Genomic DNA, 26,411 nt, shown 5'->3' on the forward strand with positions numbered 1-26,411 from the left:
CCTGGGAGCTGACCATCTTGCCCCTCAGGTGAGGGTTTTTTTTGTTGTTGTTGTTTGTTTGTTTTAAAGAGAAAGAGAGATTGAGAGAGAATTTGAATCTTTTTTGTAGATGGACACAACACAATGCCTTTATTTTTATGTGGTGCTGAGAATCGAACCCGGGTCCCGCCCGTCCTAGGCGAGTGCTCTACTGCTGAGCCATAATTCCAGCCCCAAGGGTTTTAAGGAAGAATGACAAGCTGGGTTCCTTCTCCGTGTCTCCGATTTTGTGACTTAATGTGTGATGTCCTGTATAGATAATGTCAACATCCTGGGTCCCATTTGTCCCTTCTGTTTAAAAAAAAAAAAAAGGAATCTAATCTTTAATCTTTATCTCTTACTGACTGGAATTAAATATAAGGAAAAGGCTTTTGGGTCTTTGAGGAAGGCCTTGCTGTAAACTTCAAGGTTAATTTTGAATATGAGGTGATGCTATTTAGTATCAGTAAATGCTGACCGAGACAGGAGGATGGACGGTGTCCATCAGGCTCTCTGGCTGCTGCTATTTGCAACTTGTGATTCAGTGGGAACTATTTGACCAAAATTGAATTTTTGATGAGAAATAAGAGTTAGTTCTTTCCTCTTACCTCATTGTTTTTCAACCAAGAAAGATACATAAATATCTTAGCTATAAAGACTGACTTTTGTGGAGTGACAAAAAGCAGGATACTTATAGCATTTGCAGATGAATGTAATGCTAAAAAACCATGGCTTCTGACATATAGCATTATGTAGTGATTTATAATCTTTTGTGGGCCGTAGACTCCTTAAATTATCTAATGAACATGGTTGGTTCTTCATCCAGAAAAGTACACATAATGAACATACATATAAGTTTGCATTTTACTTTAATAATTCTGTAGATCCTGAGTTAAGAATTCTAGATTTAGAGTTTTTACATGCTTTCTTATCATTACAAAGTCTCACAGGAGATAAGACTTATCCTGCCCATTTTGCACATGGGAGAAAGCTTGGGCCCAGGGAAAGGAAGGAGTTGTTTTCTTTCTTGGGAGCATTGCAGGATCACAGTAGAGTCAGTGTCAGAAATAAGACTAAAATTGCCATCTGCATTTGTAAGTACCCATTAGGAAATTTAGAAGCCAGCTCATCAACTAAGAAGCCAGGGAGGGAAGGCATTGTAAAATGTAGCACAGTTTTCAGTTCATTTCTGATTCCGTCATTAACACCATAGGCCTGGGGAATGTGTATTTCCCTCCCCGCCCTGAGGTCTTCTCCCTCATGTGTGAAATTAGATCACTGACCCGAGCACGTGCTTGTTAAACTAATGCAGAAATGGCCGTAAGACCCGAGTATGTAATGCCCTTTGATGGCATGGTAACGGTTATTTTCTCTAAGTAAAGTGAACCTAAAAGCTATCCTGCTCTCTTTTCAAGTGCCTTGTGTCCTTCTGCCTGCAGTGAGATTGGCATGTGGCCTTTTGTTTCTCCTGGCTGTCACAGTCCAGAAGGGTTCTCAACAATCTTGTCTTGTCAGCTGCTATTTGAAAACATTTGCATCTCTCAGCTGTGTGGCTAGTAGCATTCTGCCAAAGAGCTTTTCATAGAAATGACTTCTAGGTGACTCATGAAGCCAGGCACACATTCTCTGCATCAAAGAAAGGACAGTAGAGATGGTGGTTCACAAGAATGGCGAATGGTGGCATTCTCACAAACACACCCAGCTGGCTGAACTAGCAGCAAAGGATTTTGGAGACAGTAGATGTATCCCCCCCACCCCATGCCCTCATTTGGAATAGCTAAAAGAACATAGTGCTTACAAAGTACCACATTTCACATCAGCCTTTAGCTTTCATCAGGTATTTGAGTTCTGAAGATCTCTAGGATTAAAATGAAAATGGTTTTTGCAAGTACATGGAGTGCTTAGTCTCCTGGAGTGTGCAGAAATCAGCATGCTCAGATTTAATTTGGAGACATAAGATGGATTTCTACATTAATATGGACAGCGTGTTTTATATTAAAGCTGCCAACCTTCCCTAATTTCCTATCATGGTGATTCTGTTCATAGAAACTGTTTCCAGAAATAACAGGTACTTATGTTTGATGAAGGACAAAAATGGATTTAAATATATTGAAAATACGAAGGAATTGAAGGTAGCAGTGATAGCTCAGCCCTCCATCTTCACATAGGTATTTTTGGAGGTGAAGAGTTAATGGTTGGGTCTGAAGACGTGGAATACCTGTGAGGATCTTAACAACATATTCAGCCCTGCAGGTGGTACCTGCCTGTAATCCCAGTGACTCTGGAGGCTGAGGCAGGAGGATTGCGAGATCATAAACAGCCTTACCCCCATCAGGTGCTAAGCAATTCAATGAGACCCTCTCTCTAAATAAAATACAAAATAGATTGCTGGGGATGTGGCTCAGTGTTTGAGTGCCCCAGTACCCTCTCCCTCCAAAAGAACACATCTGATCACACCTGACTCTATAGAATAGAGAACCAATAACCTTAGAATTCAAGTAATATTGGGTAGAAATAAAATGTTTATTGTTTTTCTTTTTGGTATCCTTTCCTGGGTACCTAAGGGCAATTAGCCCACTGGTGGTTGTTATGACTCCTAGGGTACCCTTGAAGAGATGATGGAGAAAGAGCAACTAAGATCTGTAAATAATGGTTACTCTTCTAATTAGATTTTTTTTTTTTTTTTTAAGACAAATGATAAAAGGGAACATCTTAAGATACAGCCCACATATAGCAGACTGTGATCAGAATTTAATGGTGACTAGCTGCCAGGGATATCTAGGTCAGTCATATTTTATCAACTTTTTTTTTTTTAAATCTCTGGTTCACTTATTTTGTTTCTCTATTGAATAAAGGTGTGAATTTTTTTTCCTTCTTTTTCTTAATTTTAAAATCAGGTGAGGCTAAATTCTTTCAGGAAGCAAATTTGGTACAATTTATTTGCTTTCATTTCTGTATGGATCCCAGTTAAGCTTTTTCTCCCACTTGGGTTAATGGCCCTAACTAGAAGATTTCTCCATCCATTGTAAAGGGGTTTAGAATCAGTTTACTTGAAAGGGAAAGGGCCCTAAACTCAAAGAGTCACTCTAAGTAATAGTGCATACTCTAATTTTAGCCAGAGTTGGTAGGTTTTTCTTTTTTTTTCTTTTTTTTTTTTTTTTTTTTTTGTGTGTGTGTGTGTTGCTAGGGATGGAACCCAGGACTTTGTACTTGCTAAGCAAATGCTGTACCACTGAGTTGCATCCCCAACACAATAAAACTTTTTTTTTTTTTTTTTTAAATGGACCAGATAATAAGTGTGTTAGGCTTTGGACTATGTGAATCTCTGTCTGAACTGCTCAGCTCTGCCATTGTCGTGTGAAAGTAGCCATAGACAATCCAGAATTGAATGGTATGGCTGTGGTCCAGTAAAACTTTATCTTAAAAAACCAGGCAACTGGCCCGGTATGGGGGTACACACCTATAATCCCAGTGGCTCAGGAGACTTGAGATAGGAGGATTGTGAGTTCAAGGCCAGCCTCAGCAACTTAATAAGGCCCTAAATAACTTAGTGAGACCCTGTCTCAAAATACAAAACAAAAAAGACTGGGGATATAGCTCAGTGGTAAAGTCCTCTGGGTTAAATCTCTAGAATACCTCCCCCCCCACCCCAAAAAAAAGGAAGTAAGCTGAATTGGCTCTCAAGCCTTAACTTTCTGACCCCCGCTAAAGGGGATCATGAGTATAAGTTCATACTCAGACTAATGGATATTTTAGAGATAACTATTTTTTTTTTTTTTTATGAAAAGGGTCAAAATGTGTGTTTTTATCAGTTTGAGGCATTTGCATGAACTGTGCCTTTTGATGTTTGTAGGCAGCACTGCTGCCCTAGCAGTCTTCCTTGGGAACACCTAATATCCTGTGCAGAGCTGTTGACAGCAGGTGACTTAGAGTTGGCTGCCTTCTCAGACATCAAGAACATCAAAGCACAAGAAGGGAAATAAGGCGAGATTCATTCTGCTTAAGACTTGCTTTTTTAGGAGTCTTCCAGGGTGAGGTTTTAATATGGGTGTTTATTGAATTTAATGGGAAAACCAAGACAATTTTTTAAGATTACTTTAGATTTAAAAACATCAATCACAAAAATACTTGGCAATTCTTCCAGTGTTTGTGTAGTCTACCAAGTCAGTTTTGCATTATCCAGTGCTTTATTTGCAGAAATCAAGGAACACAGAGAGAAAATTAATTTTCTAGGTTCATGTACTATGCTAGTATGCAGCTGTCAGATCCCAGTTTGCATCCGGCCTTTTTGAGAAGATGACATGTGGCAGAACTTGTTGAATTGTGCATCTGAAGCCCTTTCTTCTTCCCCATGTCTCTTGGGCATGACCATTCTGGCTCACATGCCTCTATTCTTTCCAGTTACAAGGGTACGCTGCCTCCCACAAGTTCAGCTGGATCCTCTGCCCAAGACTCTCACCCTGGCATTTGCTTCTCAGCTGGAAAAGACATCTCTCCAACCTGCTGAGGTCCCTGAGGCAGACCTTTCTGAAGTGGATGCCAAGCTTGTGTCTACTCTGATGCCCTTTCAGAGAGCTGGAGTCAAGTAGGTTGTTGATCTTCCTTTCACACTCTCTTGCATGAATTTCTGAATTTCATCACTCACCAGGGACTGGATTCAGATGCTACCTCTTTTTTGGATACTCATCTTGCATGGGTGATTAAAAACATCTAGGCATTAAACAATCAGATGCACAGTTACCAGAGCCTTATTATAACTACTGATTTCAATTTCCATGCATTAACCAGGACTCCGGATTGCAGGTGTGCAGAGACCCTATTCAAAGTAGCTTAAATAGAAATTTCTCTCTGCACATGATAGAAAATCTATCATGTTTAAGATCTCATCACGACTCTGTGGTCCTCTCTTCACTCTACTTTCTTCTTGGCTTGCACTATTCTCACCCAGACATTCCTCTTAGTGACAGCTTGTGATGTTTTGGGCTTCGCCTTCCATCAGCTCAGCAACCCAGCTGAAACCCATTTTTCCTGATGGATCTCACACTGTTGTCATTGGGTCTAATGGTGATGCTGGAGCCAGTCATGTGGACTTGGAGGCTTAAAGTCCTGCTGGTTAAATCCACCTTTGGATCCAGTGGGTAGGGCCTATGACACCTGAATTATTTGGTCTGAGAGTGGAAAGTCAGGGTGATCTTGTTATAGAAAGAAAAAAGATCAAGTCATGTCCTGACCATTTTCCCCCAGAGTTTCTTGGAAGAAGTAAATGCTAGTTTTCAACTTGCCTTCTCATAAAATATGGGATTTGAAAGAGTGAAAAGAGGAAGTCTCAATGGTCTATCCAGAAGTAATTGGAGTTAGAGCTGTTATTAGGCAGCATGGCTGGAGACAGAGCCCATGCAAGGGAGGGAACCCAAGTTCTCAGTGGAGCTGACAAACTGTAAAACTGCTTGCCTGTAGCCTGAGTGTGGTGCTCTGTTGTAAGCTCAGCTACTACTCTGGGGGAATTCTCTTCTCTATGTACTATTTGGACACAGCTACCCTTGTAACACTGTGGTCCCAGCCCTGCCTGACACCTCTTTTTTCCTTTCCCCTCCAACTTCCATCTCTCTTAAAAGAACTACTTTGAAGAACTACTTGCTTTGCCATTTCAATCCTTCATCTGTTGAGTGTCCTTCAGGCCTTGTTTTCATGAGGCTCAGGATAGCTTATTCTTTGATCTTTTTTCCTCTGGCTTCTTCACTAGACCTGAGACAGGTGGCCAGGCCCCACCCTCTGAGCAGCCCTTCTGCTGTATCCATGTTCTTCATGCTCTGTTAGATATCCTTTGGCACTTGGTGAATACTGGTCTTGCCAGCTCACACCATTACCCTGAGGGAGGTATGTGTGTGAGACATCCCAGACAGGTGTGCATGTGACCACAGCTGTAGCCATAGGACTGGACTGTGGATAGGAGCTTTCATCTTTTTCACACTATATGGTTGTAAAGCTGCTGATGGTCCTTGTAGCCTTTCTTCAAAGCTTTCTAATTAAATTCAGATTTTAACTTTCAGTCTCTGAATGGTTAGAGATTTAGTTTAGGGGGATGTGGGCTGTCAATTCCACTATCTTTGTTTTTTAATATAAGGACTGTGTCAAACATACCTTCATATTTATGGAGCAGAATCTTATATCAGCTTCCACTAATATATAACTGGTTCCATTCAGCAGATGAATGCATCCAGGACCAGAAAGAGCCACTTACTCAAAGTCACTCAGAAATGGAATTGAGGCTCAAGTCTGTGGTTTCTGATGATGCCTGAAGCTCTTTCTTCACTGTAATACCAAATTAGAGAAGATGCATTTGGCTGTGTTGCTCTGTTATCCAGACCTTTTCTTTGTTCTCATGCTTTGGACACTTTGTTCCTTAGTTGGGCCACCTGAGGGCAGGGGAGGGGAAAGAATGCAAAGTTCGGGGGTCTGTTCTGTGTTGAGAATGATCAGATGGACCAAGCCATCTGGAAGTTGTGGGTGGCACAGCTGAGGAGGCTGAGACAAAAGGCACTCAAAGGGAGTGCTGTTCTCTATGGATTTTGTTTCTTATGTACTGCCTGTCCTCCCTGGCCACCAATTTTGCAAGTCAGAAAATGAAATGAAAAGATGAAATTTTCACACCCGCCTTCCTTGTTTGTCTGTGCTGTGGGTAGATCCCAGAACTGGATGGGAAGACTTCATAGAGCAGGTGTGCAGGGGGCGGCCAGTCCTGTAGGGGACAGGAGGGTGGCACTCTGCTTCCTCCTCCCAGCAGCCAAGGCTGGGGCTACAGGGAGGGACACTCCCTCTCACCCAGGTAGATGCTGTTGGGAGGACAGGGAAGTCTACAACATGACACCTTTGTCGTACATGGTGCTGGGCCTTGGGCATGCTAGCTTCAGGTCCCTAGAGAGCTGCTGCTTAGTTTCCCTCCTGGGAAACAATGTTTCCAAGAAATCAGAAAGGCCAGGTGCCTCTTAGAATCCTCATATGCCCTACCAGATGCAGGTTAGAAGATGGTACTTTCTCTTTTTACTACAGGAGAATTAAAGAAAGAGCTATTCTACCAGCTGATTATCAGGTTTCTGGGCAAATGTCAGTTTTTTTCATCTAATGATGAAAGGACGGGGGTTTGGAGCAAGGGACCAGATGTTTGGCATTTGGGATCCTTTTAGCTTCTCACTGATTTGCTAGTGACTCAAGCAAGTCATTTTGCTGTTTGTGTCTTGAATATTTTTCTCATTTTTGTGAAATAATAGTTCTAATGTAACCACTTCTTGGTGCTTATTAAGGTGCCAGGCACTGTCTTAAGTGCACTGAATATTGTCTCCGTCAGTCCTCCCCCCACCCCGAGGGCAGGCACTGCTATTATTCCCTCTTCACTGTCAGGGGAGCCGAGGCATAGGGGTGCGTAAAGCAGTGCAGCTGCTTAGTGATGGAAGTGGGATTCCAGCACAGACCATCTGGCTCCAGAATGGTGAAATCCTCCAAATCTGCACACTGTTAGCATCTGTAGACCTTAAGGCTTCAGGATCCTGGCTGCTGCTAATTGAGAAAACCCTGTGCTAAGGCTGAGCTCCCTCTTAGACACTCCTGGTGCATCTTCCTCCTCTCTAGCATTTTCTGTCTCTGCCAGCTCTGCCCTCTGCTTATATGCTTATGAAGTGCACTCAGATCTTCAGAAAGCTTTATTTTTAACCCCTCTGACTCGTCTTTCTGTCTGTTCTTCCTGGGCAGATTTCCCAAGTGAGTCATTGCCCTGGTGATGGACAGCTGAGCTTGCCCCACCTTCATGTTCCCTCATCTGCCCGCGCTCCACTCTGTGTGGGTTGGCTCCTGTCCCTGAAACCTTCCCTCCTCTGATTCCTCTTGCTGACACCTCCTCCCTCATGCGTCCTCTCTTGGAACCTTGCCCCTCGGCTCCCATAGCCAAATTGTCTTCTAGGTCTTCTCCCTGCTACTTGATCACCATTTCATATTTTCCCTGTGTTGACTCCCTCTTTCTGTTTTTTTTATATTGCCCCCTAATCTGCACCTATACTTTCCTCTTTTGGGAGCAAATCTTGCTGCAAGTAGAGCCCATGCTGCTCAGAGCAGCCTGCTTTTGGTAGTAGCAGGTTGATGAAAATGGATTGTATTGGAACACATGTACTAAGCTACTGACTTTCCTTTGTCTGCTTGCAGTTTTGCCATAGCAAAAAGAGGTCGCCTGCTGCTTGCTGATGACATGGGCCTGGGAAAGACCATCCAAGCCATCTGCATAGCGGCCTTTTACAGGAAGGAGTGGCCACTCCTGGTTGTGGTACCGTCCTCTGTGCGCTTCACCTGGGAGCAGGTTAATTCTCTTTGTATTGGAATCTTAAGAAAGATTTTCCTTGGTGCTAGAATAACAAAAGAATGGCTTGGAGACAAGGCCTGGAATCTTTGAAGTTCTGGTCTCAAATGAAGACAGGAAAAGAAAGAAGTTGGCATCCTTTTATTTTAAGCTGGCAAGGCTTACATTTTCTGAATTAGTCAGGTTATGTTTTGGGGAAGAAAGTCCAGGATTCACCACCTTAGGGACATCAGTTGGTCCAACAGTAGACACTTTCAGTACCTCTGTTCCCTCTGTATGCACAGTAATAGCTTCCATCTGCCCCATACTTTATTTCCAAAATAGCTTTGCTCCCTTAATCCCATAACACAAGGCAGTGACCAGTTTTACGAATGAGCAAACTAAATGTTAGATGGGTTATGTACCATGTCTCCTGCTAGTGAGGAGCAGTGTGGGATTTGAAGGCCCCTCTTGACTTCTTGGCTCAGTGTTTTGCACTCTATAGAGGGTGGTATGAGTGGGATGTTCACTGTCACCCAAGTCACCTTATGGATTGAGAACCTAAAAAATGTGAACACTGAGTTATCAAATCTCTGTAAGCAAACACAGCTGAGAAGGAAGACCTAGCTCATCAGCCGTAGCTCTTCCTGACTTTTGTCTCTTCCCGCTTCCATATAGCATGGCTTCTTTCTGCTGCTGGTCAGCCTGATCCCAGATGTGCCATCCTAACCAAAGAGAAGGCAAAAACTTTAAAAAATGTGTGTAGAAACAATACATTCTTTTGTTATCTGTGTTCTGAGTTCTGCCAACACCTGTGGACAGCAACGATTAAGTCAATAACCTGTATGTGTTAGATTCCCTCAGCACCCAGAAGTTCCAGGGAAGTCAGAGAGATGGTTATAGGCAGTACCAAGACGAAAAGGCCAGCACCCCCAGTGTCAGAACACTGCAGCCCAGGCAGTGCTGGAAAGTGCATGGTCACCCAGCGTTGATGTGGTGCCTGGTGACCTTCCACTGGCTCCAGGGAGCAAATTTGACTAGAGGCTATAGGGTTGCTGGGGAGAGCAGGTTTTTTGTTTTTTTTTTTTGGGGGGGGGGCGGGAGGCAGTTGTGTTTGTAGAAAATATTTACATAAATTTACATAAGTATTTACATCATCATCAGTAACTGGAGTTTGCCTTCATTGCTCTCCTAAGTCCTTCATAAAATTCTTAGAAAGAATGACATTCTTCCCCAGCAGAAACTTCTTGTCTAGTTGAGACCACAGAGATGAAACCCAGAGTCACCACAAGTACCTGCTGACAAGGGAGGGGGTGTCCTGTCAGTGGACAATGAGGGGGCAGGTGGGTTAGAGGGAGGTAGAGATAACAAGGCTTTTTTTTTTTTGGCAGATGCAGGGGGTGTGGAGAGTGAAACCAGATGTGCTTTTCAGGAAATGATAAAATCAGTCCATATTGAGAGCGCCAGAGAGGGCTGGCTGATCTTCATTTATTGTGTTTTGTTCTCCCTTGTCATCCACAGGCATTCCTTCAGTGGCTTCCGTCTCTGAGCCCAAATCAGATCAATGTGGTAATAACTGGGAAGGGCCGTCTGACAGCTGGCTTGGTCAACATTGTCAGTTTTGACCTTCTTAGCAAGTTGGAAAAACAGCTAAAGACCCCTTTCAAAGTTGTCATCATTGTAAGTGACTTGCAAAGTCTTCAAGTATTTTGTCTCTGTGAAATCTCTTAGAAACTCCTAGAGGGATCTGTAATCTCATTGGGCCTTTCTCAGTTCCATGGGGAACAGAAATCGCTGTTTTTATTTTGTGGAGAGCTGGCATTGCATTCCTCTCAAATAGCAGTTCTCAACCCTGGCTGCATATTAGAATTTCCTGGGGAGCTTTTTAAATTTTTTTTCCCTTTTTTTAAATGTTAACAGGGTTTTTTGTTTGTTTATTTGATTTTTGGTGCATTACAGTTGTACATAATGATGGGATTTGTTGTTATGTATTTGTACATGCATACAACATAATAATATAATTTGGCCAATATCATTTCCTGGGGAACATTTTAAAACTGTGGTTGAATGTGTCTGTGCTAGGGTTTTTATCCTGCAGATGAGGCCAGCACCTTGACCCGAGACCACCTGGGGCTCTAGGCCAGCAGCCTGGACAGCAAGGGTGTGCCATTTTGTCAAAGTGGTTCAATAATAAGTTTCCTTTCAACCATTATAAAGACACCCTGCCCCATCCCCAACCAAACCAAACCAACAAACATAAAAAGCACCTTTTACTGGAGTTTTAAAAAATTTTTAAAAAGAAGTCTACTAGAGTCCTGCTCCCAGATCCCACAGCGCATCTTTCATTTCCTGGCTTTCCTTCTTTCACGGCTCATGCACTCATGAGGAAAGTCTGGGCAGACTTGGTACCCAGCCAGCTCTTTGGGAACTGAATGTGTCAACATAGTTCCCAAATAAAAACATCTTGGGAGCTCAGACAAGAGAAGGAGAAGACAATTGCTGACCTCAGGGGATCTCTTACCATGTTCTGGACATGAGAACCACACTGTGTTCTTGGCATAAACAAACAGAAATGTACTTTTTTTTTTTTTTTTTGAAAGCTATAAGGGTAACAAGTCTTTGAGGGAGTCATTTGTAGTTTGGCACAAATTCACTGGCTTTAAAAACTGTCAGCATCCAAGTGAAATGAAAATAGCAGAATATCCTACTTGCCTAACATGCACAAGTTTCTGGGTTCAACTCCTAGTAGCACAAAAATTTTTCAAAAAACATAAAAGGGTATTCCAGGGTGGAAGACGATGGCTCTGGGTGTTAGGAGCAGAACACCTTTATCTCTTGTGTGTCCCCTTGCATGAAATGTAACCACTGATCTTCCCAGAGCCCCCGGAGCAGGTATGGTCTTTTGTTCCTGAGTTATCCCTTCACAGCTAACGGAGCTGACAGTGGGAGTAATGATCATTTCCCCAGAGACATAAAGCTAACAATGTAGAGGATCATTGATTAAAGCAGGTTGCATCTGGCTTCAGAATTGGATTTTCTATTTCTGCCATGATATTTTTTGGCAAACGTTGGCTTGTTCTTCAGTGAAGTAAAAGCCCTGTCTTCTGGTGACTTCAAAGAAACATGGTAGAAAGGAATATAGTGACAATCCTGTCATGTCATGCTTCTTAGAAGCAGCTTTGGTTTCAAGCCATTGCTTGGGACACGTTTTCACCCATTAGTCTGAGGGTCTGGTCCCTTTGTGTCCTTGCACTTTCTGTGATTTTCTCTATAAAGAGAGAAATCTCATGACTGTTCTGAGGACTTGACATGAAGCCAGAGCATGACTGTTACACCCCACATTTCTGTGACTAGAGTCAAAGTGTCTATCTTAACGCTTTGGGGGCATCTCATGCTTCCCTCCATTCTGCTTTTGAGGAGCTCTTTGTTCATCAGAGCTGAAATGGAACAGGAGTCCTTGTAGATTTCTCCAGAGACAGAGCTGAGTCTTTTTAGTACCCCTAGTCATAGGACAGCTACATGGAATGCTAAGTGGCAGGACTGATATGAGGGCTCTGTGTGTAAGACCAAGCATGCCCAAGGCCCTGGATTTAGTCCCTAGTACCACCAGGGGGGGAAATATATACATAATATATGCACAATATTATTTGTGTGTGTGTGTGTGTGTGTATACACATACATACATACACAAATACAGCAACCTCATATGTTAAGAGCTATCATTATACCCATTTTGCAGGTGGAGAAACTGGCTCCATAGAGAGGTCAGTTAGCTTTTCAGAGTCACATAGCAAGAAATTAGAATGTGTACCAACCTAGAAAATGTACCCTCATGTACTAATAATTTGTAGTAACTCATTTGTCTTTAGGAGATATGATGGAGTCTGTGTTTCCTTATACACAGAATGCAGAGGTGTCATATTCGGGCATGATTGCCTGTTCCTGGAGGACAGGATCATCCTTTTTTTTCTCAGTCCCCACGGTGCTTCATTCACACCCTGCAGTGGTAATACTGACTGATCAGTGTCCAACATCCTCACTGTACTGCTGGCCCCTAGGGCAGGTACTGGACCATGGTGGGTCCTTAGTACATCTTACTCCTGTGCCACACAGATGTGAGGTGCCTCTTATGAAGCAGCAAATCAATTTTCAGTGGCTTGTTCATCCAAGCAGCCTCTGAGGGGGCAGGGATTCACTGCCTGGAGAGATGTAAGTGACTTGCCTAGAGTGTAGTAAAGAAGCTGCTTCAGAGCCCTGGGTCCTTCCCTGGGTCCCCTGCTTCATCTCCTTGAATGAGAACATGGCATGGGAGGCATCCACACGGAAAATGCCAGGCCAAGATCAAGCTTAAGGTAGGCTCCCTCTGCCCACTCAGAACTGAGCCTTGTTCACCCACACAGCTGTTTCTTTCAGGATGAATCTCACTTCCTCAAAAACATCAAGACCGCCCGCTGTCGAGCAGCTATGCCCATTCTAAAGGTGAGTGCCAATGAGAGGAGAGTTGGGGACTGTGCCCGCTGAGCCTTGAAACCTGTGGGATTGCTCAGGTGTGTGGTTGTCCTTGTAGAGCCGTTGCTGTCCAGGCCTGTGAGCTGTAGGTGGACAGGATTCAGGATTGACTGAGGGCAGCTTTCCTTAGGGTTTGGTGTCAGTTCCATTTTCCTTCCTGACATTCTTCTAAGAACCTAGTAGTCCAGTTGAAGTCCTGTTGAGGGTCACAAGCCAGGTTGGAATAGGACTCCAGAATCCTTCTCTGGCTTCCTTCCTGGGTATGGGATAACCTTTATCAGCTTATTCACAGAGCAGCTCAGAAGAATCTGAATCACCTCTATCAAGGTATTGGGAACCAAAGAAGTTGACTTTCCAAACCTAGGACCAGCCAGGGCCAGTGGTTATCAGCAGGAAGGACTGGCAGAACTGAGACATGCCTTATAAGCTGGTCACCTTTCAGTGCTCTCTGGGCTTCCTTGGTTCATGGGAGCACTGGCTGTTTACATTCTTTTCTGTGGGGTTCTGCACTAGTCCCTGAGCACCTGGACTTGTGAGAGTTCTGATTCAGAGCAGAGCAGGGGTGGGTATGAGGTGTAGGGTCAGGTCTTTCCCTGCACATGTCTGGTGTGCAGTCCAGGCTCTGTGTTTCTCTGGCATTCTTGTTGGTGTCTTGGTCCCTACCCCTCACGGAGCGGGTAGGCACCAAATTTCTTTAGGGTAAGTTTTTTTCCTCATGTGAAGATGGATTATGAAAGTAGCATTTTCTCTCATGCAAGTTAGAAGTCTCACAGTGGCTTTGGAGGAACCCACTTTAGCTGATGTAGAGCCAACAGAAGTTCAAGTTTATCCTGCATTCTATTTCGGCAGTCTTTGTGTCACCCCAGTGTTTTGAAACTGCAGCTTTTAGTGCCTAAAAAGAGCTTCCAGTTTTGCCTAAACTAAGCGGAACAGATTTGCTGTTACTGAAATTTAGCATTTGACAATTAATTTAATTTTCCCACCTGTTTTAGCTAGCTTTGTGTCGCTGTGACCAAAACACCTGACAAGAATAACTTGGCAGAGGAAAAGTTTGTGTTGGCTCATGTTTTCAGAGGTTAATGAAGTCCATGGTTGGTGGACTCCATGGCTCTGGGCTCGAGGTGAAACAAAGGATCATAGCGGAAGGGCATGGTGGAGGAAAGCCGCTCAGGAAATGGCAACCAGGAAGCAGAGAGAGCTCTGCTCACCAGGAACAAAATGTAAAACCCAAAGACACATTGCCAGTGACCTTTTCTCCAGCCACACCCTACCTGCCTTCATTGACTACCCAGTTAATCCATATCAGTGAGTTAATCCACCGACTAGGTCAATAGATTTAATAATCTTGACTAATTTTGCCTCTGAGCATTCTTACATTGTCTCACACACAAGCTTTTGGGCAACACCTCATATCTAAACTGTAATACCACCACCCCAAAAACGGAACATGAATGTCTACTCATTTAAAGTTTTAATTTTATTAAGGAATAACAGGTGATAAGATACATCTTCCAAGGCAGAGTTATGTCATATGCTACAAACCTAAAAATAAAAGTTTTTTACTTTAAAAGGCTTGATTCTCTGCTGCTATACCTATAAATATTTATATGTTGATAGCCATTTATGGACACATAAATGAAATGTCTTTCTGTCTTTGGAGAGGCTTTGATATGTTTAACTTATAAATATGTTAATAGGTCTTAGTACTGTGGTTCCAGAATTATAGACAAAGCTAAAATTAAATCTGTACCTCTGATGACAAAAGGATTGCACAGTAGATAGATCATATCATTAAAATTGTAATATGAAAGCATCTTAGCAGGCCTTGTCAATGTAGCCATTGTCTGGTTGGGCACTCAGAACTATGTAGTAGGTTCTGAAATATGTGCTGCTGAGCCAGGCCTTTGGAACACATACATCTTTAATATCTTGAGTATATTTCAAAGTGACATATTTAAAACAAATCTTTAAACTGCTGACAAGAACACATTACTCTACATTTGCTTCAGGTCGTGGGTGAATTAATATTTTAAAGTAGGAGCTATGAACATGGCCTGCTGTCCATGAAGGTGTCTTGAAGTAATATTGACTTCATATAGTGCTGGACAATGAAAGGATTGGGGTGAAGGAGTTGGGCAGGGCTTCCCTTGTAATTCTGTTCACTAAACCTTTTGCTCTCTCTTTGCTATATTTTAATCTAGATCAGAGGTTGCTCAACCTTGGTGCTATTGGTATTTTGGGTTGGATGATTCTTTGGCCGTCCTGTGCATGGTAGGATGTCTGCAGCATCCTTGGCCTCTGCACACTAGCTGCCAGTAGGACTTCCAGCTTTGATAACTAACATTGTCTCCAGATGTTTCCTACCAGCCAGCCGCTTCCCAAACCCATTGAGAATCGCTGATCTAAATGTTTTAAGGAAATGAGTCTGAATGCTTTGGGAATAAGGAGATAGTTGGTAAGAAGCAAAGTATGTCTTTGAAAAGCCACCTAATGGGCCAATTGAATGTCACTCGATTGTTTTCTAAAAGTACATCTTTCAGAACTATATTATGGGCCTGTAATCCCAGTGACTAGGGAGGCTGAGGCAGGAGGATTGCAAGTTCAAAGCCAGCCTCAGCAACTTATCAAAGCCCTAAGCAACTTAGCAAGACCCTGTCTCAAAATAAAATATAAAAAGTGCTGGGGATGTGGCTCAATGGTTAAGTGTCCCTGGGTTCAATCCCTAGTACTCAAACTAAACCAAAATCTATATTCTGATTATGAATATCATAAAATATTTTCAGCACATGTGTTTCATATTATCTTATAGCCTGTGAGATAGCAGAACTAGATTGTACCAGAAATGTGAATTTTGTAAGTGGTCAGCATTCAGCATATAGAGGTCATGTTGTTAGCTCATAAGAAACTGGTATCCTTGTCCCATGGGAAAGAGGACCTCTTTCTTCCCCCACAGCATTGTTTGCCTGAGTTACTAATACTAAACCAAGTGGCTTAGTCTATAAGTAAGTATACAGTATATGTAAACGTATGAAAGTAGGTAAAACAAAAAACTCTAAACGACAAAATTAAAACTTGAAAACCACTGTTAACAATTGGTTATTTTTCTGACATGCCAATTGTAGGGCAAGATGGAAGTTTTTAGTGATGTAGAGCATGCCATTGTGTAAAACACCCTGGAGGTTAACCTTTAGCGTCAGGCCTTGATCCTTATCCTTCTTTGTTGATACAAATAATTGAGCAGTGAACATCATCCATCTGTATGTAGTTGGCTGCTTATCATATCAGGACAAATTCCTATAAGCAGGATTTCTTGGTTCTCATTGTACCTTCTGGTGGAGCCTCTGAGTCCAGCCTGGCCGGGCAGAACCCTTCTCATTCCCATTCAACCTCTATCAGGGCCCTCTTCCCCCACCGGACACCAGCTCTGAGGATTATCATCTCTCTTTTGAGCATCTAGTGTATGTGCTTGGGTTTTTTGTTAGTAATTGGTTTTGTTTATACTATATGTTGTTGTTGCTATTAAACCACTATAATAACAAAATTATAATTTTTAAAGAGAAAAGGCCCCTGGAATCCCACCATCCTTTCCTAATAAATACTGTTTCTCTTTCCTGTGAGTAGAGTGCTTTTTATATCTCTAATGATAAGTTAATGAGAGATTGGCTAAAAGGCTCAGGCTTTTCTTTTTCCTTTTTTATTAGAGTAGTTCAAATAGATTTTTCGTTCAAATGTGTGAAAGGAAGGAAAACTACATCTTTACACTGTAGTACAAAACTACATCTTTCCTCTACCTCAGGATCCTGTCTCATCCCTCTCCCCAAGCAGCCGTAGGCACTCAATTTCCAGTTTTCTTCTGTGGACTAGCCCACACCCACACAGTGTGGGTGTGCATGTTTCCTTTCTCCCTCAGAGTGTACTACCACCACTGCTCTAAACCTGCCTTTTTTTCCTTAATAATGTATCTTGAAAATCATTCTTTATCATTCCAAAAGATTCTCCCTCTTTTCTTACAAATAGAATTATTGTATAAATCCATCAAATATGAATCTCTTCCCTTTTGATGGATTTGTAGCTAAATCATAGCTCTTACAATGCTGCAGTGACTGACCATCTTCTCAATGATTCAGAAGCAGGCACTAGAAAATTCAGTTCCCTGCATCTGGAAGAGATGGCTCTGTGCTTTCTTCAGGCCAGAGGGGAGAGGGCCATCAGCTGGCTGGTTGTGTTTTTTTCCCCTGTTGTGTCAAGTCTACAAGTGAAGCCCCTGGGCGTAGCCATTCTGGTTTATTCTCAAGTTCATTACAGAGTCAGACTTAAAAGGAAATTATTGGCATCTGATACTTACAGAAATAGACTGTTTTCTAGAGTAAAAAAATCCACCTTAGTATTTAATTTTCACATGCATGCTCTCTTAATACCTGTCCACGAGTGGTTTGCAAGCCTTGAAGCTCATGATGGCATGACTTTAATCAGCTAGAATTACACCATTTGCTGTATTCTCATTATAGCATATTGGTATTTTGAATCAATACGCCTGTAATCGTCTTCATTCTGTCTGTTCTAACCCAAGGACTGCCTGAACTGTGGCATCACAATTTCGTTGGTAGCCGAAATGCTGTTGTGTAGCTTGAAAGCCCTATTATCATGCAGATCAGTCTAGTCATGTCAGTACCTTTCAGAGTTTTTGGAACACAGGTGAGGACCTAGAGGAATCATTTCACCTACATAAAATATGCTGACCTAATCAGAGGCTCAAAAAGGCCATTCACTAGGTATCACTGAGTGTTAAGTGGCCTTTGGCTGGTACTGGGGATGGCTTTGGGCAGCAGTGGCCATAATTATGCTGTTTGTCTTGGTTTGGTCTCGTTTGTCCTGGGGAAAACGATGCCTGGGGGCAAAATGAAGCACAGAACCTCAGTCCCCTTCCCAAATTCTCATCTCTGGGTTTATCTGCTTAAGGGTCTTTCCTCTGTCCTCAAGCCTTGGATTTTGCTGTTTCTCCTTGGGAGAGGGGTCACTCTGATCTTGCATTTGTTGATGTTGTGTTTTTGTTTTTGTTTTGTTGTTGTTGTGTTTTGTGATGCTGGGGATTAAACCTAGGGCATTGTACATGCAAAGCAAGCACTCTGCCAACTGAGCTATATTCCCAGCCCCTAAATTTGTTTTTGATCTGGGTGCTTTTGGTCAATTGCTCTAAGCTGTGTTTGCCACTGTCCTTATTTTTGAAGATTGCATAATGACTTCTGTACTAGTTTAATAGCTTCATTGTCCCTGCCATGTCAGGGTTTATGAGTGTTGGACAATTGGGTAGTCTGGATGTGGTCTACTCTTTGATGTTACCTGTCTTTTTTTTTTTTTTTGTCTTATTTCTAAATTGAGATTATTGCATAAACTTTATTTAGAGGACTATTAGGAGTAATACTGGATAAAAGAATGGGACTGAGCTTTGTGGAACATGATTTTATTTCTGGCCTAGGTCTTGGTAAAGGATGTTATAGCCAATCAGAATTATTCTGCAAACAAATTATTGGCTCAGTTGGAATTAAAAAAAAGAGAGATAACAATGAAAAGTGATGAAACATTTTGAAACTGCTTCTTGTATGAACTTGTTTAAAACAACTTCATCTCCTTTCTCTGCAGTAGAACATTCTCTGGGCTCATATTTTAAAACCTACGTAAAGGTTATCTATTTGAATAACCACATAGGATTCTCTTGGTTAATTTGACCTACTATCCTGCTAGCAACCTATTCTGCAGGACTTTCCCACACCCAGCTCAGGAAGAAACCAAGCCTATCTTTGAAGGTTATCTGCCCCCAACAGTGTCTGCTCATGAATCACACCAAGCAGAGATTATTTTTTCCCATTGTTCCATTGGAGCTTTCTTGGGTGCCACTTTTCCTTAGCCAGGCTGGTTAACTGTCGTGTTCAGGTTAGTGTTGATTTATCTGGCTTTATGCATTTATATTTTCCTAGCTTGGAAGTTCTCTGAGATGGAAACATAAATCATATAAATCATTTGCAGCTGGGTATAGATTAAAGGCGTTACAAATGACAGTGATGATAAATTGAACGTTTTGGGACTGAGCAGGGAACAGGCTCAGTCAATCAGATTAGATGCTGTGCAGCTTTCTTTTCAGAGCCAGCCTTTTTCTCTATCTGTACTGTTGTTTGTGCTTTTTAACACCCCCCAACATCCATTTGCACAGCTCCTGTCACTCTGGTCTGGGATGTATATGAGAGAAGTGACTCAGTATTATATTAACAGCCTATAAATATCCAGCAGGAGACCCTGGAGCCAGAGCTGGTTTGGCCCAGGCTCCGTCCTGGGCAAGCACAGCCACACGGGGAGTGGGTTTGGGACCTGGCAGATCTTCTCTTATCTATAGAACCTTTTCATCTTGTCCCTTTCATTGAAATGGTTTTAAGCCAGGGTGAGAGATGCAACAGACTTCATTGAGGAAGCTCATTGTTATTTTAATTAGTTTGCATTAAACCTTGCAGGAAATTAGAAGACCCAAGTAATTGAACTGTGGAAAATTATAGCTGGTGAAATGCATAGCTGCCCCTTCAAAATGAAATTAGTATTGGCAGTGGCTAAGAGGGCATAAGTGCATTTTTAGAATTGTATATATTGTATATTTATAAGGAATCATTTTTCTTCCCATTGCTACACCTTTATTTATTTTCCTGAGGCAGTGTATCCATTTAAAAAACTAATTTCCTCCTCGAGGAGATTTACTCAATGCGATTGCCTTATATTACTGTCATTAGCTCAAGGTTACAGTGGTTAACAAGCTGTTTTTAGACAACTGAACTCCAGGTAGGGTCCCTTCCCAGAGCTGAAGTGAATTTTCTCTTCAGTAATTTGTGGTGATATTAAGTTCCAACAGAGCCGGAACTTTTTCAGTCTCAACCTCTTTCTCTTCTTTTTACAAGAGGTGCAGGATTTGGGTCTGATCTCCTTGGGGACAGGTCTCTGTTAGGGTAGTGGAGAACATCATTAAAATTGACTATTTCCATCCTGCCCACTGCTGACCAGGCTGCTGCAGACCTGGGCTGAATTAAGGAATGTGGATCTGGGTGCTGCCATTTAAAGTCCCTATTAACTGCAAAATGAGCTGGAGTCAGAGACCTCTAGGCTTGAACCAAGGTGAAGATGGGGAAGTCCTTTTTTTCATTTAAAGAACATCAAATAGAGGCTATATACACAGGCAATCTCTGTCACTTCCTTCAGGTCATAGCAGTGTCATTATCTTATAGTAAATTCTACTTGAATGTCAGAAATCTATTCAGAAGTTCAGACCTGTCGCTCTTTCCCACTTCTGGTTCCAGTGCTGTATTCTTTATGTTTACTCCATGTTCCTTGTGACACTAACTAGCTTCCTTCTGAATTTTTCTCGGCATTCAGTGAATACTTCCTGATTATTTAACTTTGTGCCAGGCACCAAATGCTACAGGAAATAGAACCCAGCCTAGTCCTTTACCTCAAGGAGCTTTCCATCTAGTTGGAGAGATGGAAAAGAAAATGTTAAGTGCTGTGATGGCAGTCAGGAAGGATTTAAGAAAAGGAGAAGACGTCTTACCATATCGGCATCTCCATTAGGTCCTCGCGGCTCATAGTGCCCTGCATAGAGACCCCAGTTTGTCCACCACGTGAAGGTCTATAGTAAGGCTGGTATTGAGTATCTTTGGAATCTAGATCTACCCTTGTTTCTGTGATGTTTGAACTTGAGAACTGCCAGCAGTGAGAGGCCAGGAAGGTGGTCAGGCTGAATGCCAGGAGGTTTTGCTATTTCTTATGGCATCTAGCTCCCGCCTCACGGGCATTTTGGATGCTCCCTGTGTTCTTCTCCCTGTGTATTCAGGGCACCTTTGGCTGTTTGTCTTCTAGGTTGCCAAGAGGGTGATCTTACTGTCAGGTACACCAGCCATGTCCCGGCCTGCAGAGCTCTACACACAGATCATTGCAGTCAAGCCAACTTTCTTCCCTCAGTTTCATGCCTTTGGACTTCGCTACTGTGATGCCAAGCAGGTATTTGTTTTTTCTTTCCTCTGAGCCCACCCATCCCTTGTCCTGATTCTGACACTTACCTTTCTGTTCCTCCTCTCTCTCCCTCCCTCCCCCCTCCCTGGTGGTGGGGATCAGACTAGGGCCTTGCACACATGTGCTCTACCATTGAGATACATCCCCAGGCCCTACTTTTCTTTCTGGTGGTATTGAGTATTGAACCCAGGGTTCTGCATATGCTAGACAAGCGCTCTACCACCAGGCTCTACATCTAATCTCTATTCCTTTCTTTGGCAGTGGTATAAGTGAACTGAGGAAAAGGGATCAGGGAATGGATCATGATTTTAGTTCATGTTTACCCCCTACCTCAACCTTGGAGTATTCTCAAGGGCAAGATGAAATGAAATTAATATCTCCTAGTTTCAATGTTTGTGGTGATTCCAAGTCAGTGTTCTCTAGGAAAAAGACCACCAGCTAATGTGCAGGTGTGTGGAGCTCTGAGAACCAGCAGGTCTGGCCTTAGTTAATAGCTCCTGCACAAGGCATGGTGCTGGGATTGTAGAAGGAAAGTCCATGCCAGAAGTTAGCTCCAGAGGAGGGCACTAAGGTGGGTTACAGCTGAAGCCCTAGGCAGAGGCAATAAAGTATATAAGGTGGCAAGGTTGCTTGGCATGGGAGGAATATGAAGTAAAAGAAAAATCCTATCTGTGCAGAAAGGTGAAGGAGAACCTTTGAGCAGGTAGAGTGGAAGTGTGATCCCAAGATGCCTTGTAAGGACCTTTCTCAGCGAGCCTTTGCCCATAAGTGGTGACTCAGTGCATCACTGCCTGGTCAGTAGGCCGAAGCCTCTGACCTAAGATTGGTTCTATGAATACAGTCAGTGGAGCAAGTACCTGGACACAGCTGCTGCAATTCTCCAGAAATGTAAAGGGCAGCCTTGTAAACAGAAATGCATTTCAGTCAATATCTCCATTTATGAATTCACATTTTTTCAGACCTGAGTGATTCTTGCTTTGTGATCAAATCAAAATACACTGAACCCCTATTTGCATCAGTGACACTGATACTTAGAGAAATGGTTATAGCTACTCATCAGCCATCTATGAGGGCAAATCCCTGCTATGCAAATTCATGATTATTTGTTATATTTTTATTATTATTTTATTTTGGTACCAGGAATTGAACCCAGGGCTGATTAGCCATTGAGCCACATCCCCCAGATCTTTTTTTTTCTTTTGAGACAGGGTCTCACTAAGTTGCTGGGGCATGCACAAAACCATGCCTGGCTGTTTGCTATATTTTTAAACTATTTTTTAAGGGAAAAAAACTCAGATACTTAGAAAATATCCATTTACATGCAAAGTACTTAAAATGTAAATTGTAGTGGTTTGAAAAGTTAATTGCAAAGCTGGTTGTTGAGGCAGGAAATTTCTCAAATTGTTAAATATATTTAAAAGTCATATACTTTTGCTAGGTGTGATAGTACACACTCATAGTCCAGCGTCTTAGAAGGCTGAAGGAGAAGGATTGCTTGAACCCAGGAGTTTGAGATCAGCGTGGACAACAGTGAGCAGAAAACAAAAACCATACACTTCTTTAACAAACTCTGCAACTCAGTTTGCCCATGGATTAATCCAGATTAGATTGTGTAGAGTTTTCATGTGTGATTTGTACTGACATCCTGTTTGCAAATATTCGACTTCTTAAGATCTCTCCTTTGTCTAGATAGGTCTGTAGCTGATGATGGAAGGAGCTGAAGGTAGAATTTGTCATCTCTACTCTCTAGACTCTCCTTTCCTGGGTTCTCATTTTCAAGCCTGCCCCTCCCAGTTTCTCACATCTGAAACAGGCATCATCCTTGACCACTCCCATTCCCTCCTCTGCTCTCATCCCAGCCCTACCGCAGAGTCTCTTCATGCTTCCTTTTACCCAGCCCAGTGTCTGAGTAAGTTTTCAGTAAGAGCTTGTTGGATTATGATTATTCCAAAGTCCAATTTTAAATCTTTAATATTTGGGATTTTAACCTGCAAAATTAAGAGGTAACAACATTAAACTTAGGAGCATAATACCCAAATTAATTATGATATCCACCTGGTCACAACATTTTTTTTTAAATGCAGCTCAAAAGGCAGACTGCTTCCCCCCCACCCCTGCCCCCTCCAGCTTCTTGCATTAAGAAGGGAATACCCACGCTGAGCTCATTTGCTATCTCCTGGCTGTCTCAGGTATTTGCTGAGAACTTTCAGTTGATTTCAGAGGGGTGAAATTTTTTGCTTTTTTATTTGTTTGTTTGTTTCTTTTGTGGCTGAACACTGGGCCTTATATGTCTCACATATATGTCTCACATATGCTAGGTAAACACTGTACCACTGGACTACATCCCAAGTGCAATTTCGAGGTGTTATTTTGTTTGTTTGTTTGTTTTAAGAAGAAACAGCTTTTAAAAATATCTTTATTGAATTAATTTATTTATTTTTATGTGGTGCTAAGAATCAAACTCAGTGCCTGACACATTTAGGCAAGTGCTCTACCACTGAGCTACAATCCCAGCCCAAGAAACAGCTTTGATTCATTTATTTCTTTATTCTCTATTTAATATAGATCTACAGGATCCTACCCTGTCTCCACTGTTATGGTAGACCCGTGGGCCATGTGAGGCTAGCAAGCCTATCTCCTATCTTCTGGCAGCTCACAGTCCAGGGCATGTGGAGCTGGAGAGGATGGAGCACCTAGCAATGCAAAGCAGCAGACATACTGGCTCACCAGAGTTGTGCAAAGTCTGTGGAAATCAACCCTGTTTCCAGCAATATTGTAGTGGAGGATAGGGTCTCTTATTTTATTATTGATTGGTTTTTGTTTTGTTTTTTTTGCATTGCTGGGAATTGAACCCAGAGCCTTATGCATGCTAGGCAAGTGTTCTGCTGAATTACTCCCAGGTTTTTATTTTAATTGCTAACTTCCCTAGCCATGTGAGAAGGCATAGACATTTGAGTTCACTGCCTCCTCGGAGCTACAAAATGAGGAAATCATGTTTGTGAAGGACTTTGTAGGACCCCCAGAACCCTCTGGTTTCAGCCAGCCTGGCACAAGCCTGTGTTCTGGCCCCTCTTGCCAAGCTTCAGCCTCTACCGCCCACAGCAAGACCGCAGTTGCATTAACTGTGTTGTACTTGGTTGGGTGCTGAAACTGATATTGAGAAATAGTAGTTTTTAAATCCTTCTAAGTCTCAAATACAGATGTTACTGACATTGTTTATTACATTGTACAGTGAATTCTGAAGGGGAACCCTTGGGTAAGATTTATGACTCTACTTAATATACAGTAATAGTCTGATAAGCAGAGTTTTCTGTCTTTTAATAAAACAAGCACGAGTTGTTGGACTTTTTGCATTTGGAGCTGCAGGGTTAGTGCCAGGTTGTGGAATGGCTTTTTCCTTTTCCTTTCTTTTTCCTATCTGGGAGTTCATCTATCACTTGAAGTTCTTTGAACAAAGAGGGATTCCTGCCTTTTGCTCCTGGCCTGTGAGCAGTCTGTCCTGGTCTCTATCCCCAGATGTCCTGGGGCTGGGACTACTCCGGCTCCTCCAACCTCGGAGAGCTGAAGCTCTTGCTGGAAGAAGCGGTCATGCTGCGACGCCTCAAGTCTGACGTCCTTTCCCAGCTGCCAGCCAAACAGCGCAAGACGGTGGTGGTCTCCCCAGGACGGATGAGTGCCAGGGCCAGAGCCACCCTGGATGCTGCAGCCATGGAAATGACCCAGGGCCAGACTGTGAGTGTGGGGCTGGTGAAGGATGTGGAAACAGACATGTCCACGGGGGTTCCTTTTTGTAAAATGTTCTGTGCACATGACCCTGAGTTCTCTGAACTTGCCTTTCCAGCACCTTTTCCACTTCCCTGGGCAGGAAGAGCCAGCCAGTTTATTTCTCAGCCTACCTGATCTCTTTTGAAAATCTCTTATTAATTTGTGGTTTTATATTTGTGTGGATCGCTGTTAACCTGTGGTCATACAAATAACTCTAGGGCAGTGGCAGAATGGCTTTTTCCTTTTCCTTTCTTTTTCTTATTTTTCTTATCTGGGGTTCATCTATCACTTGAAGTTCCCTGAACAAAGAGGGATCTCTGCCTTTTGCTCCTGTCCTGTGAGCAGTCTAACCTGGTCTCTATCCCCAGATGTCCTAGGGCTGGGACTACTTGGGCTTTTCCAACCTCGGAGAGCTGAAGCTGATATAAAAAATTTTGAATACCTTAAAGAAAATTGAAATTCACTCTTAGAGTATTTTGAGAATGCCTCGGTATTGTAACAGTTGTTAGAAAATTTGTCCTACATGTGTTTGATACATGTTAACCCTCTAGCTCTTCCCTTTGGTTTGTGTTAGTCAGAATAACAAATGGACATTTATATAACAAAACAGAGTTTTCAAACCCTCTGAACCTGTATGTGTATGTGTGTGTGTGTGTGTGTGTGTGTGTGTGTGTGTGTGTGTGTGTGGTGGGAGGTACTAGGGATTGAACCGAGGACCTTGCACATACTGGCAAGTGTTCTACCATTGAACTACATTCCCAGCCCTTCTTAAATTTTATTTCAAGACAAAATCTGATCAAATTACCCAGATTGGGCTTGAACTTGTGATTCCTCTGCCTCAGCCTCCCAGGTAGCTAGCTAGGATACAGGAGTGTGCTACCACACTGGCTAAGCCTTTAAACCTTTTGAATCCTACTTAGATATAGCTATTTATGGTAGGCAGGAAGCTGGCATCCCCATTTTTCAGAGAAGGAAAACAGGCTCACAGAGATTGCAGTTTGCCCCCTGGGGTCTCATGGCTGTTCCATGGCAGCAGCAAGGCTAGAACTGGCTTTTACCCCAGTGATTTAGGGCTCTTCCCACTGTGGTGTTCTATCTTTTCAATATACTTTTTTTCTTTTTTTTTTTTTAAAGAGAGAGAGGATTTTTTTAATATTTATTTTTTAGTTTTTCGGTGGACACAACATCTTTATTTTATTTGTATGTGGTGCTGAGATTCGAACCCAGCACCGCGCGCATGCCAGGCAAGCACGCTACCGCTTGAGCTACATCCCAGCCCTCAATATACTTTTATTTTGTCTTCAGTGTTACACTCTACTAAGTGCTATGAATTTATCTATACTACTTTCTATAATTTTTGACATAATCACAAAGCATTACTTGGGTTTGATATTGCTCCATATGAAGAAACTTAGATACAAATGAGATCTCAGCCTTCTGGGATATTACAAAGTAAATTAGAATGACAGCAGATAAAATGTGCAATGTTTTTACTGTTATTTTATCTGGTGGTGAGCAAAGATAACTGGTAACTTTTAAGAAACAGGATAGTATAGAAGATGCACTGGTAAATTGTTACACTATTTAATTTACGTTGTGTTACATATGATAATCTGGATAGTCCCAAGGAAATGAGCAAGCATAATCTCTTTGCTGTGAAGTTTTCAAAGTTCAGAAGTACTGATGTGGACATACAGAACTGTGTTCTCAAATTACACTTCAGTATAATCCCAGCAGCTCGGGAGGCTGA

At 42.4% G+C, this 26,411-nt stretch overlaps 1 protein-coding gene across 3 annotated transcripts in view; it reads left to right on the forward strand.

Annotated features, from left to right (window-relative positions):
• Window positions 1-26,411, forward strand: part of Smarcal1 (SWI/SNF related, matrix associated, actin dependent regulator of chromatin, subfamily a like 1) — a 59,147-nt gene that overhangs the window by 12,242 nt on the left and 20,494 nt on the right. For all 3 annotated transcript variants that reach the window (XM_046439762.2, XM_046439764.2, XM_046439763.1), the window contains 6 exons: window positions 4,420-4,603; window positions 8,212-8,362; window positions 9,863-10,021; window positions 12,755-12,820; window positions 20,744-20,884; window positions 24,413-24,628. In XM_046439762.2, the coding sequence (XP_046295718.1) occupies window positions 4,420-4,603; window positions 8,212-8,362; window positions 9,863-10,021; window positions 12,755-12,820; window positions 20,744-20,884; window positions 24,413-24,628 (917 nt within the window). The remainder of the gene's footprint in view (window positions 1-4,419; window positions 4,604-8,211; window positions 8,363-9,862; window positions 10,022-12,754; window positions 12,821-20,743; window positions 20,885-24,412; window positions 24,629-26,411) is intronic.

The sequence above is a fragment of the Marmota monax genome, unplaced genomic scaffold (assembly GCF_021218885.2).
Source record: "Marmota monax isolate L192 unplaced genomic scaffold, Marmota_monax_Labrador192_F-V1.1 WCK01_AAM20220418_F8-fsc00041, whole genome shotgun sequence".
In the NCBI taxonomy this organism is placed as follows: domain Eukaryota; kingdom Metazoa; phylum Chordata; class Mammalia; order Rodentia; family Sciuridae; genus Marmota; species Marmota monax.